We start from the raw sequence: 13860 nt of genomic DNA on the forward strand, positions 1-13860 counted from the left end.
AGTGCGAACTGTAATCATTTTGTCTGTCAGGAGTGTAAATTTGAACAAAGTTCCGTTTTTCTCTCTTCTCTGAACTCACTGAAAATGTCACTCATACAGCACAGGAAAAAGCATGATTTTGTACTTGCTCTGGAAAAATTTGGTTGATTTGCCAGACAGATCACTTTGTTTTGTTAGGAAGAGATCAAGGAGCTTTGGATTACAATTTAACTAAGCTCCAGAAAAGAAAAACAAAATATATAGGCAATTAGGATAATTAGACTCAGGCTACCAAACAAAAATAATTCTGATTTTCATCATCATGCATACAATTCACCCTCTGCATTTTTAGCTGCTACAAAGCCATTCTCAGCTTTCCTTGCCGCAGCCCACACAGATGGATCGTCCACATGGGCACTGTAGCATCCTTTTTCTTTTTAAAATATTTTATTTATTTATTTGAAAGGTAGAGTTACAAACAGAAAGAGAGAGAGAATTTTCCATCAGCTGATTCATTCCCTAAATGGCTGCAACGGCCAGAGCTGGGGAGATCTGAAGCCAGGAACCAGGAGCCAGGAGCCTCTTCCGGGTCTCCCACTTGGATGCAGAGGCCCAAGGACTTGGGCCATCTTCTACTGCTTTCCCAGGCCATAGCAGAGAGCTGAATCGGAAGTGCAGCAGCCGGGACATGAACCGGTGCCTGTATGAGATGCCGGCTTAGCCTATGACACCACAGCGCCGGCCCTGTAGCATTCGTTACTATCTTGACAAAGGGTTTTCTGAGACACAGTCTTGCATTCTCGGAACGTATGTGTATTTCAGAGAACTACTTGTGAACCAGTCATCCATTTTTGTGAGTTGAGAGAACACAGAATAGCAACAACACTGAAAAGTTATCAGGCAACATAAAATGGCATGAAGATATGCCACAGGTTGTACCCCATTTTCTCATTGTTAACACATAGATAAACCAAACATCACAATCATTTAGCATACATGCAACCATGCAATGGTTATAATTAAGAAAGACATGAGATTTCTGTGAAAATCATCATGAAGTTTTATGACAAATTGCTGAAATGCATGTGAACCAAACTGCCCCATTTTATTTTCCTCTGAAAATTCCAAACAGCCTATAGAACTATACTCTATGCTTGCTAAAAAGGGAATCCTATTTCCACCCCTCTCTCTTCTTCTCCAAGAGTTTCAATGATTCTTATCTGCGAATCCCTTCTCTTCTCATTTTCTCTCTCTCTCTCTCTTTTTTTTTTTTTTTTTTTTTTTTTACAGGCAGAGTGGCAGTGAGAGAGAGAGGGACAGAGAGAAAGGTCTTCCTTTGCCGTTGGTTCACCTTCCAATGGCCACCACGGCCGACGTGCTGCAGCCAGTGCACCGCGCTGATCCGAAGGCAGGAGCCAGGATCCAGGTGCTTTTCCTGGTCTCCCATGGGGTGCAGGGCCCAAGCACTTGGGCCATCCTCCACTGCACTCCCTGGCCACAGCAGAGAGCTGGCCTGGAAGAGGGGCGACCAGGACAGATTCTGGCGCCCCAACCGGACTAGAACCCGGTGTGCTGGCGCCGCAAGGCAGAGGATTAGCCTATTGAGCAGCAGCGCCAGCCCCTTCTCTTCTCATTTTAACTCGGCTCAAAAACTACAGAGGGAGCCCCTTTCTAGTAAACACTCTGCAGCCACTGTGAGCTGGGCCCAGGTGAACCCCACTCCTCGCATGCCCAGCAGGACAGAGGCAGTGCTGGCCCCAGGGTAATGGACCACAGGACCCTGAGAACCAGCCAAGGGCTGCAGGAGCCCAGAGCGGGGAAGAAGCTGATCCGGACCCCCCAAATTTCAGGGAATATACGCATTTGATCTTGCTAACCCCTCTAAAGGCCCTGTTTCTTCCCTTGCACTTCCGGACACACTTCTCCAAAGCAGGTTCTGTGTCCACAGTTCCCATTGCTCCATCGCTCACTTCCTGCTGAAACCTTGCAACTCAGCCTCACATTCAACACTTCAGCTTTCTCGGTGGTATTTGATCTCTCTGTGGCCTTTCCACTGCATTGCACAAGAGCCTCTCACAGGAGGACGGGGCCTATCCAAACAGCCCATGAGGCTTGGTCAGCCTCCACCCTGGAGTCACCCAGGTCAGCTGCTCCCAGCCACCATACACGAAAGCCAGGCAGACAGCTATTAAAAGCTAGCAGTGCCCAGGCTTTGTAGTGTGTCAGCTTGGCTTGTCTGCACAACATTTCCCAGAATTCCCTTTTGGCCAGGGTGGACAAGAGAAGAGATCGAGGGAGATGAGGAGGGCAAAACAAGAGCAGCAGCTGGCCGGTGCTGTGGCTCACTAGGCTAATCCTCCACCTGCGGCGCCGGCACACCGGGTTCTAGTCCCGGTTGGGGCGCCGGAATCTGTCCCAGTTGCCCCTCTTCCAGGCCAGCTCTCTGCTATGGCCCGGGAGTGCAGTGGAGGATGGCTCAAGTGCTTGGGCCCTGCACTGGCATGGAAGGCCAGGAGAGGCACCTGGCTTTGCGCTGTGGCTTTTTTTTTTTTTTTTTTTTTTTTTTTTTTTTTTTACAGGCAGAGTGGACAGTGAGAGAGAGAGAGACAGAGAGAAAGGTCTTCCTTTGCCATTGGTTCACCCTCCAATGGCCGCCGCGGCTGGCGCAGCAGCGCACCGGCACACCGCGCTGATCCGATGGCAGGAGCCAGGTACTTATCCTGGTCTCCCATGGGGTGCAGGGCCCAAGCACTTGGGCCATCCTCCACTGCACTCCCTGGCCACAGCAGAGGGCTGGCCTGGAAGAGGGGTGACCAGGACAGATTCTGGCGCCCCAACCGGGACTAGAACCCGGTGTGCCAGCGCCGCAGGTGGAGGATTAGCCTAGTGAACCGCGGCGCCGGCTCAGCTGCTGGCTTCGGATCGGTGCGGTGTGCCGGCCACAGCACGTTGCCAAAGTGGCCATTGGAGGGTGAACCAACAGGAAAGGAAGACCTTTCTCTCTGTCTGTCTCTCTCACTGTCCACTCTGCCTGTCCAAAAAAAAAAAAAAAGAGCAGCGGCTTATCTGCTGGCTCATTTCCTTGGCATGAACCAACACCCAGACCTGCACCTGCTCCACTTTCCCCTAGATGCTCCCAGCTTTGAGACTCCTGGGCCAGGTATGTGTGGTTAGCTCTGTAACAAAGCGCCCTGGCTTTTGCAGGACACCCCCACCATCAAGGGCAGAGGCAACCAGAAATAACAGGAGCTTTGTTCGCTCAGCATGGCTGCCAGCTGCTTCTCACTCTTTTTTATTTTTTTTTTAAGATTTATTTATTTGAAAGGCAGAGTTACAAAGAGGGAGAGGCAGAGGTAGAGAGAGAGAAAGAGAGGTCTTCCATCTGCTGATTTATTCCCCAAACTGCCACAGCGGCCAGAGCTGGGCCAGTGAGGAGCCAGGAGCTTCTTCCAGGTCTCCCATGTGGTTGCAGAAGCCCAAAGACTTGGGGCATCTTCCAATGCTTTCCCAGGTCATAGCAGAGAGCTGGATTGGAAGAGGAGCAGCCGGGTCTCGAACAGGCGCCCATGTGGGATGTTGGCACTGCAGGCAGTGGCTTTACCCGCTACAGCACAGCGCCGGCCCCTGTTTCTCACTCTTGTCATCCATCTACCTGCCTACCTGCCTACCTGCCTCCAACATCTTCCAGAGCCTGCTGGGCCAGCCACCACCACAGCATCAGGTCACAACCCAGTAAGAGAGCCTTCTGTAAACAGCTCTTCAACTGGACCCAGCCTGACAAGCCCCTCCTGACCAACCAGGCCCGAAGCTCAGAGGTGAGCTACCCAGGTCTTTCTAACATGGTTAAACTCTATCTACCCTGGAGTGAAAACTCTCACAATCCACCTTGCAAAGCATTGTCAGGGTCAGCTAATATATTTTGGTGGGAATCCCCCAGGTGAGTTAGAATTAAAAATGTTAGATCCTCTTCTGCCCCCACTCTGTGTATCTTTTCTGATGTATCTCCTCCTTTTCCACAAACATAACCCTTATGCACCTCACAGATCACTGCAACTTTCCTGTCTCTAGTCTTTCTCCCCTTCATATCCATAGCCCCAGACTGATCTGGGAGAGTACACACAATATGGGGGCCGGCGCTGTGGCATAGCAGGTAAAGCTGCCACCTGCGGTGCCAGCCTCCCGTATGGGTGCCAGTTTGAGGTCAGCTGCTCTGCTTCTGATCCAGCTCTCTGATATGATCTGGGAAAGCAGTAGAAGATGGCCCAAGTGCTTGGGCCCCTGCATCCATGTAGGAGACCCAGAAGAAGCTCCTGGCTTCTGGCTTTGGATCGACACAGCTCCTGCCATTGCAGCCAATTGGGGAGTGAATCAGCAGATGGAAGATCTCTCTCTCTCTCTCTCTCTCTCTCTTTCTCTCCCCCCTCCTTCTCTTTCTCTCTCCCCCTCCCTTCCTCTCACTCCCCCTCCCTCCCTCCATCTCCCTCTCCCTCTCCTCTCTCTGTGTAACTCTGACTTTCAAGTAAATAAATAAATATTTTTTTAAAAATATGCCCCCACACACCATAGATTCCAACAACTCCCTGTCCTTCAGGATCCCAGTCTGATCTCCACTCCTCATAGTCAAAGCTCTCCGGAGCCTGACCCCTTCCCACCCAACCACTCGACCCCTCCCCTCCCTTGCAGGGAAACCCTTTCCTTGAGTGTTTTCTCAGCCTCTCTGAACCCAAGGGAGCCCCACAGTGAGACAAGGAAGGCCCTCGCCTGGCTCCCTGAATTCTGCCTCACTACCAAGGCCATTAACTGAGTAACACCCCTGCCTATCGCACCACACCATCCCCACCTGGCCTCCTCCCTTCCCAAGCTGCCTGCCACCTACCCCCTTCAGGAACAAGGGTGTGAGCTTACATCAGGGCTCGGATAGTACTGGAGGAGGAGAGACAGTGCCCCTGGCACTTGAAGACTGTGCAAGCAGCACATGGCCTCACCCTTCACGTCCAGTCCGTGCTTCTGCTACATTGATCCTCTTCCCAGGGCTCAAGGAGGATGGTATCTCGCTAACCTCCAGCCACAAAAACACAGCCTAGACCAAAGGCTACCTTTGCACTCCCCTCCATAGGTTTTCCACGTCAAAGCCAGCACTTGGTCTGTGATAGGCAGGAGGCGTTCTCCCATGCTGGAGCTTTCCATGATAGGACGACGCAAGTAAGGACTGGCTTTGAAATCTCCTTGCTGGGTGCACATCGAAGATTTTCTTACCCCATGTTGGAATGAAGGCCTCGTGAAAGTGCACTTGGACGCAAACCTATCTTTCTGCAAATACCAAGAGGTTGAGAAGATGGGATCCAAGCATTGTGGAAGGCCCGGCCCCACGCTTTGTCTATGGCCTCCACTGTCATACAATGTTAATATACAAATGGGTATCCAGTACCTCACAAGACCTACAGCTGAGTGTGTCTGCTTCAGTTTTCCACTGTCTTCTTCATCACCCACTCATGTCGTAATATTTATTCTGAAAACGTTTCCTATAAATTTCTCCAAAAACACTCACCCGTACTTCTCTGCAAGTCCTCTGGCTTCCTCCTCCTTGACCACTCTCTGCTCCTCCAGATCGCTCTTATTTCCACACAGCACTATGTCTGGGTTTTCACAGTACGCATGCATTTGCAGCTGGCCTATTAGAAGGAAGTGTATTACAGATAGATAACAAGGTAAGAACAGATCAATAGAGAATACAAGCCAAAGTGCTTTGGAAACTGTAAATGTATATAGAGGTATAAGGAACCAATATAATGCTTTCAAAGCATCAATAATCTAACCTGTAAAACTAAATTACCAGGGAAGAAATATGAAACTACTCCAGTCCTTAAGTACAGACCAGTTTATTAATATCAGAGTTATGGGGGCCAGCATGGTGGTTAAGCTGCCACCTGTGTTGCAGGCATCCCACATAGGCACTGGTTCAAGTCCCAGCTGCTCCACATCTGAACCAGCTCCCTGCTAATGCATCTGGGAAAAACAGTGGAAGATAGCCCAAGTGCTTGGTCCCCTGCAACCCATGTGGGAGACATAGATGAAGCTCCTGGCTCCTGGCTTTGGCCTGGCCCAGCCCTGGCCATGGTCGTCATCTAGGGAATGAACTAGTGGATAGAAGCTCTCTCTCTCTCCTCTCTCTCTCTCTCCCTTTCTCTATAACTCTTTCAAATAAAAAATAAATGTATCTTTTTTAAAAACTCAAAATTTTATGGGAGGCTGTGCTAACCCTCAGAAGTGTGAGTGCCCACATGTGCCTACATGTACACACAAAACATCTTTAATAATTTTATTTATTTGAAAGTCAGAATTGGGGCTGGTGCTGTGGCATAGCGGTTAAAGCCAATGAATACAATGCTGGCTTCCCTTATGGGTGCCAATTCAAGTCCCAGCTGCTTCACTTCCAATGCAGCTCTCTGCTATGGCCTGGGAAAGGATGGTCCAAGTCCTTGGACCCCTCCACCATGTGAGAGATGCAGAAGAAGCTCCTGGCTCTGGCTTCACGTTGGCTCAGCTCTAGCTGTTGCAGCCATTTGGGGAGTGAACCAGATGATGGGAGACTTCTCTTTCTCTGCCTCTGCCTCTCTGTAACTCTACCTTTCAAATAAGTAAATAAATCTTTTTTAAAAAAATAAAGTCAAAATTACAGAGAGGGAGAGACAGAGAAAGAGAGATCTGGGCCATGCTGAAGCCAGGAGCATCTTCTGGGTCTCCCACGTGGGAGCACTTGGGCCATCTTCCACTGCTTTCCCAGGCCATTAGCAGAGAGCTGGATAAGAAATGGAGCAGACAGGACTTGAACCAGTACCCATATGGGATGCCAGCGTCGCAGGCAGTGGCTTTACCTGCTATACCGCAATGCTAGCCCAAACATATGTCTTTTTTTAAAGATTTATGTATTTATTTATTTATTTGAAATACAGAGTAATAGAGAGAAGGGGAGAGACAGAAGAGAGACCTGTCTTCAACTCACTGGCTAGGCCATGTCAAAGCCAGGAGCCATGAACCTCATGCGGGTCTCCCACATGGGTGGCAGGAACTCAAGGACTTGGGCTATCATCTGCTGCCCTCCTGGTGCTGTAGCAGGAAGCTGGATCAGATGCAGAGTAGCCTGGCCTTGAACCAAGCTCTCTGATAAGGATGCAGCTATCCAAGTAGCAGCTTAACCACGGCCAGCTCTCTTTCTATATGGAAGGCAATTGAAAAGAAATTTGGAGGATTTCCCAGCGCTTACTGCTAACCTTCAAGTTGTTTTTCATGTATTTCCTCTCCATAGTGATAATAATTTTTTAACAATTGTCTTCCTACAAACTATTTTCTGCCTGAAATGCTTTTCCCACTTCTCTGTTATCCTAAGGCACAATCAATTCATTTAAAACAAACAAAAACACAGAATTCAGGGAGCAGTGCAGATCCAGAACCCAGAGGAAACAGGGGGCTGCCATTCTTATTCCACAGCTTTTATTTCTTTTCACCTACAAACCGGTAACCAGGCTTAATTATAGAAAGCAAGCCAAGCAAACAAAACAGCCTCACTACACTGAATAGTTTAATCTCCCCAAGAAGGAAAACAAAGTCTTAATTCTTACTCATCCCACCCTGGAACAAAATTAAAGCTGCCAAGACTTCTGCAATAAGGCAGGCCTCAAACTTTACGGCCTAGTTTTGCTTTATCACAGTTAACCAGAAGAGTGTTGACATTTTTAGTTCCTCATTGTGCGGTTGCATTCGTTACTCTCCTATGAAGACAAAGTCAAGTTAGCGAGCATTTCCTGAGCACTCACACAGGCCTGATGCTTTGCGTGGATTTAAAGACACTGCCCTCTGCCTCCACAGGCAGGACAAACTGTGTGTGTTTCTACTAATAGTCATGCCCTTTAATTTTTTACTTTTTTATATTTATTTATTTATTTGAAAGCCAGGGTTACAGTGAGAAAGAGAGAGATCTTTCACCCACTGGTTCACTCCCCAGATGACCACAACAGCCAGGATCCAGGAGCTCCTTCTGGGTCTCCCACATGGGTGCAAGGGCCCAAGAACTTGGGCCATCTGCTGCTGCTTTCCCAGGCACATAACAGGAAGCTGGATGGGAAATGGAGCAGCCCAAACTTGAACTGATGCCCATATGGGATGCCAGTGTCACAGGTGGTGGCTTTACCTGCCATGCCAAAGCCGGCCCCTGTTCCCACATTCTTAAACATCCAACCACAATATTCCTCCAAGACCTGCTTCATGGTTACTCCTACTGGGAAACCCTTCTGGTCTCTAGAACGGCTCAAGGTGCTTTGTCAACACATTGTATGCCCAGTGCTGTGGCTATGAGCAGATTCCAGGTGGTGCCTGGGGTTGAATCCTGACTCAGCCATTTACTAGCGGTGTGACCCTGAGGAAGCTATTTGACTTCCTAAGTCACCCATCTGTACATGGTGATGATGACAGTACTTACTTCATAGGGCCAAGGTGAAGACTAAAGGAGTTAATTCAGTGGTTCCCCAGGTAAGGTCTGGACCAGCTGTCTTAGTACAACCTGAGAACGTTTGGGGAAGATAAATTCTCAGGTCTGTCCCAGACCTACTCAAACAGAAGGCAGGGCTTGGGAAGCTGAGCATTTGGCCGGCAGTTAGGACACCAATTTATATGTCTGCATCCCATGTTGGAGTGCCTGCATTTGAGTTCCGGCTGTGCTTACGATCCAGCTTCCTGCTGATGCATATCCTGGAAGGAAGTGGTGACGGCTCAAGTGGTTGAGCTCCTGCCATCCATGTGCAAAGTCTGCCTTTGGCCTGGCCCAGTCTTGGCTGTTGCAGGCATTTTCAGGCATTTGAACCAGTAGATACATGATTTCTGTCTTTCAAATAAAAACAGATAGGTCAATAAAATGTAGGGAGATCTTAAAATAAATTAAAAGACTGAAGTTGGGAAATGATCAGGTTTTTTTTTTTTAAGGTTTTATTTATTTATTTATTTGAGAGGCAGAGTTACAGACAGTGAGAGGGAGAGACAGAGAGAAAGGTCTTCCTTCTGTTGGTTCACTCCCCAGATGGCCACATCAGCCGGAGTTGCACTGATCCGAAGCCAGGAGCCAGGAGCTTCTTCTGGGTCTCCCACACAAATGCAGGGGCTCAAATGTTTGGCCCATCTTCTACTGCTTTTCCAGGACATGGCAGAGAGCCCCATTGGAAGAGGAGGAGCCGGGACTAGAACTAGCACCCATATGGTGGGGTGCTGACGCCACAGGTGGAAGATTAACCTACTGCACTACAGTGCCAGCCCCAGGATCAGTGTTTTAACAAGCTCTTTAGCTTACTCATATGTACACTCACATTTGAAAACCACTAAACTAATACATGAAAGTCTTAGACCTATAACAGTATTACCAGTAACAATAATAGTAGTGTTTATTATGGGCAGTCCAGGAGGCATGACCTTTTTTTTTTAATTTTCTACAAAAATTGTGACTTGCCTATGTAAAAAATAAACTAATCCCCTAGCACGTTTCTAACTCTACCATTAGGGGTAAGTCAGATTGAGCATGTGCCAAACTGTACATTTCCTCCCTCTCTTATTCCCACTCTTATATCTAATAGGGATCACTTTTTAGTTAAATTTAAACACCTAAGAATACTTGTGTGTTAATTAAAGAGTTCAACCAATGGTATTAAGTAGAACAAAAAAAATACTAAAAGGAATAAAGTAGTAAACTGTTCCTCGACAGTCAGGACAAGGGCTGATCAAGTCATTGTTTCTCATAGTGTCCATTTCACTTTAACAGGTTTCCTTTTAGATGCTTAGTTATTTGTCACCAATCAGGGAGAACATATGAAATTTGTCCCTTTGGGACTGGCTTAATTCACTCAGCATGTTTTCCAGATTCCTCCATCTTGTTGCAAATGACTGGGTTTCATTGTTTTTCACTGCTGTATAGTATTTGATAGAGTACATGTCCCATAATTTCTTTATCCAGTCTACTGTTGATGGGCATTTGGGTTGGTTCCAGGTCTTAGCTATTGTGAATTGAGCTGCAATAAACATTGAGGTGCAAACAGCTCTTTTATTTGCCAATTTAATTTCCTTTGGGTAAATTCCAAGGAGCGGGATGCCTGGGTCATGTGGTAGGGCTATATTCAGGTTTCAGAGGAATCTCCAGACTGACTTCCATAGTGGCTTGACCAGTTTGCATTCCTACCAACAGTGCGTTAGTGTCCCTTTTTCCCCCACATCCTCGCCAGCATCTGTTGTTGGTAGATTTCTGTATGTGAGCCATTCTAACCGGGGTGAGGTGAAACCTCATTGTGATTTTGATTTGCATTTCCTTGACTGCTAGTGATCCTGAACATTTTTTCATGTGTCTGTTGGCCATTTGGATTTCCATTCTTGAAAAATATCTATTGAGGTCCTTGGCTCATCTCTTAAGTGGGTTGTTTGTTTTGTTGTGGCGGAGTTTCTTGATCTCTTTGTAGATTCTGGTTATTAATCCTTTATAGGTTGCATAGTTTGCAAATATTTGTTCCCACTCTGTTGCTTGCCTCTTCTCTTCTCTCTCTCTCTCTCTCTGTCTCTCTCTCTCTCTCTCTTTTTTTTTTTTTTTTTTTTTTGACAGGCAGAGTGGACAGTGAGAGAGAGAGACAGAGAGAAAGGTTTTCCATTGCCATTGGTTCACCCTCCAATGGCCGCCGTGCTGCGGCCGGCGCACAGCGCTGATCCGAAGACAGGAGCCAGGTGCTTCTCTTTGTCTCCCATGGGGTGCAGGGCCCAAGCACTTGAGCCATCCTCCACTGCACTCCTGGGCCACAGCAGAGAGCTGGTCTGGAAGAGGGGCAACCGGGACAGAATCCGGCGCCTCAACCGGGACTAGAACCCGGTGTGCCGGCACTGCAAGGCAGAGGATTAGCCTATTGAGCCGCGGCACCGGCCCGCCTCTTCACTTTCCTGTCTGTTTCTTTTGCTATACAGAAACTTCTCAATTTGATGTAATCCCAATTGTTAATTTTGGTTTTGACTATCTGTGCCTCTGGGGTCTTTTCCAATTCAATGCCATCTCACTAGTCCAAGTGATCAGTTTCAGTTCATAATTGATCATAATGATAGGATTAAGTGTAAAAGGGATCACATAAACAAGACTAGTGTCTGCAAGTACTAACTGATAGCATTAAAAAGGAGAGAACTATCCAACATGGGAAGCAGGATATATAGCAGACTCATAGAATGGCAGATGTCCTAAACAGCACTCTGGCCTCAGAATCAGCCCTTAAGGCATTCAGATCTGCTAAAAAAAAAGCCCATGAGAGTATTTCAGGCATGAAAAGCCAAGACACTATGGCAAAAAAATAAATTGCCTAAATGAAAGATCTCTGTGAGTGAGATCCCAGCAGAAAGAATGGGCCATCAAAGAAGGAGGTACCTTTCCCTGAAGGGAGGAGAGAATTTCCACTTTGACTATGGCCTTGTCTAAATAAGATCGGAGTTGGCAAACTCAAGAGGCTTCCATAGCCTTGGCAGCTCATGACAAGAGCCTCGGGTGATTACTGACATCATAAATAAGAGTGTTAATTGTTAAATCAACAATAGGATTCACTGTGCACTTACTCCCCATGTAGGAACTCTGTCCTTAATGTGTTGTACTTTGTGAATTAACAGTATAACTAGTGCTCAAACAGTACTTTATACTTTGTGTGTCTGTATGGGTGCAAACTGTTGAAATCTTTACTTAGTATATACTAAATTGATCTTCTGTATATAAAGATAATTGAAAATGAATCTTGATGAATGGGATGGGAGAGGGAGCGGGAGATGGGATGGTTGCGGGTGGGAGGGTGGTTATGGGGGGAAAAAGCTGCTATAATCCAAAAGTTGTACTTTGGAAATTTATATTTATTAAATAAAAGTTAAAAATAAATAAATAAACAAACAAACTAATTAGTTATTTCAAAAAAATCTCACTAAGGGGGCACTAAGGGGCACTGTGGTGTAGCAGGTAACATCCTGGCCTGAGGTGCAGGGATCTCATATGGGCACTGATTCGAAACCTGGCTGCTCCACTTCCAATCCAGCTCTAGCTATGGCCTAGAAAAGCAGTAGAAGATGGATCAAGTCCTTGGACCTCTGCACTCACATGGGAGACCCAGAAGAAGCTCCTGGCTCCTGGCTTCAGATCAGTGCAGCTCCAAACATTGCAGCCAATTGGGAAGTGAATCAGAAGATGGAAGACCTCTCTCTCTCTCTTTTTTTTTTTTTTTTTTTTTTGACAGGCAGAGTGGACAGCGAGAGAGAGAGACAGAGAGAAAGGTCTTCCTTTGCCATTGGTTCACCCTCCAATGGCCGCCGCGGCCGGCGCACTGCGCTGATCCGATGGCAGGAGCCAGGTGCTTCTCCTGGTCTCCCATGGGGTGCAGGGCCCAAGCACTTGGGCCATCCTCCACTGCACTCCCCGGCCACAGCAGAGAGCTGGCCTGGAAGAGGGGCAACCGGGACAGAATCCAGCGCCCTGACTGGGACTAGAACCCGGTGTGCCGGCGCCGCAAGGCGGAGGATTAGCCTAGTGAGCCACGGCTCCAGCTTCTTTCTCGTTCTCTCTCTCTCTTCTCTCTGTTTAACTCTGACTTTCAAATAAATAAATTTTAAAAATAAATAAATAAAAACTCCCACTAAGGAGAAAGGCACATATATCAGTAACTACAACATGAGGCAGCATGTAATAAGAGAACTTATAAGCAGTATGAAATTTAACAGAAGTCACAACAGCCAAGATATGGAATCAGACAAGGAGTCCATCATCAGCTGAATGAATAAGGAAAATGTGGTATATATGTACACTGAAATACTATTTGGCCATAAAAAGGAATCGAAATGCTGACATTTGCAGCCAAGTGGATGGAACTGGAGGACATCACGTTAAGTGAAGTAAGTCAGACACAGAAAGACAAATATCCACATCTGTGGGAGCTAACAAAAAAAACTCAGTCTGAACATGAAATAGTGATTACTACAGATGGGGAGGCATGTGAGGGACAGAGGGAGTTTAATTTTAAAACTTGGGGGGAGCTGGTGCTGTGGCGTAGCCAGTTAAAGCCCTGGCCTAAAGTGCCGGTATCCCATATGGGTGCAGGTTCTAGTCTCGGCTGCTCCTCTTCTGATCCAGCTCTCTGTTATGGCCTGGGAAAGCAGTAGAAGACGGCCCAAGTCCTTGGGCCCCTGTACCCACATGGAGCCCGGAAGAAGCTCCTTGCTCATGGCTTCGGATCAGCGCAGCTCTGGCTTTTGTGAACACCTGGGGAGTGAACGGATGGAAGCAGATGGAAGACCTCTCTCTCTGTCTCTACCTCTCTCTGTAACTTTGTCTTTAAAGAAAAAGAAAAAAAAAAAAAAAACTTGAGGAAGCTGGGTATGGTTTATAAATTGTGACAAATATCACACTATATTAGTTAACATCAGGGTCAGCTGAGTGCCTGGGTGTGCGGTGTGTGGGAACTCTATACTACTTCACAATTTTTGTAAATTTAAAATAACTCTGAAATAAAATGTTTTTGAAAAAAAAAAGTCAAAAAAGGTTTTTTAACAAATCAAAATAAAATGGGAGAAAAATCTAATCCAACCAAGATTATCACACAAAATTTCATGGGGCCACTTTTTGTTATGTTTTAAAGAGTTTAAAGAGTAAAGAGGAAGCAGAAAATGAATTTTTTTTAAATGGGAGTGGCTGTAGAGAGCTTTTAAGATGGAACAACAAAAATTAAAAAAAAGGTAAACATAAGAAAAATGCATACTTTAGGCTCTAGTCTCACTTATATGGGACTACCGAATGCTGTTTATAAATTTAGGCTTCCTTAAAGTTTCCTTACAAAGCATGCTGGC

At 46.7% G+C, this 13860-nt stretch overlaps 1 protein-coding gene across 14 annotated transcripts in view; it reads right to left on the reverse strand.

Moving 5' to 3' along the window:
• The window catches only part of RAB27A (RAB27A, member RAS oncogene family), a 95355-nt gene that overhangs the window by 11338 nt on the left and 70157 nt on the right, over nt 1-13860 (reverse strand). For 12 of the 14 annotated variants that reach the window (XM_008268980.5, XM_089310365.1, XM_002717714.6 and 9 more), the window contains one exon: nt 5528-5651. The exons of the other annotated variants lie outside the window; for them this stretch is intronic. In XM_008268980.5, the coding sequence (XP_008267202.2) occupies nt 5528-5651 (124 nt within the window). The remainder of the gene's footprint in view (nt 1-5527; nt 5652-13860) is intronic. 14 annotated transcript variants of the gene reach the window in all.

Source organism: Oryctolagus cuniculus, chromosome 12, assembly GCF_051225735.1.
Source record: "Oryctolagus cuniculus isolate XC-2025 breed Fujian yellow rabbit chromosome 12, ASM5122573v1, whole genome shotgun sequence".
NCBI classification, from domain to species: Eukaryota; Metazoa; Chordata; class Mammalia; order Lagomorpha; family Leporidae; genus Oryctolagus; species Oryctolagus cuniculus.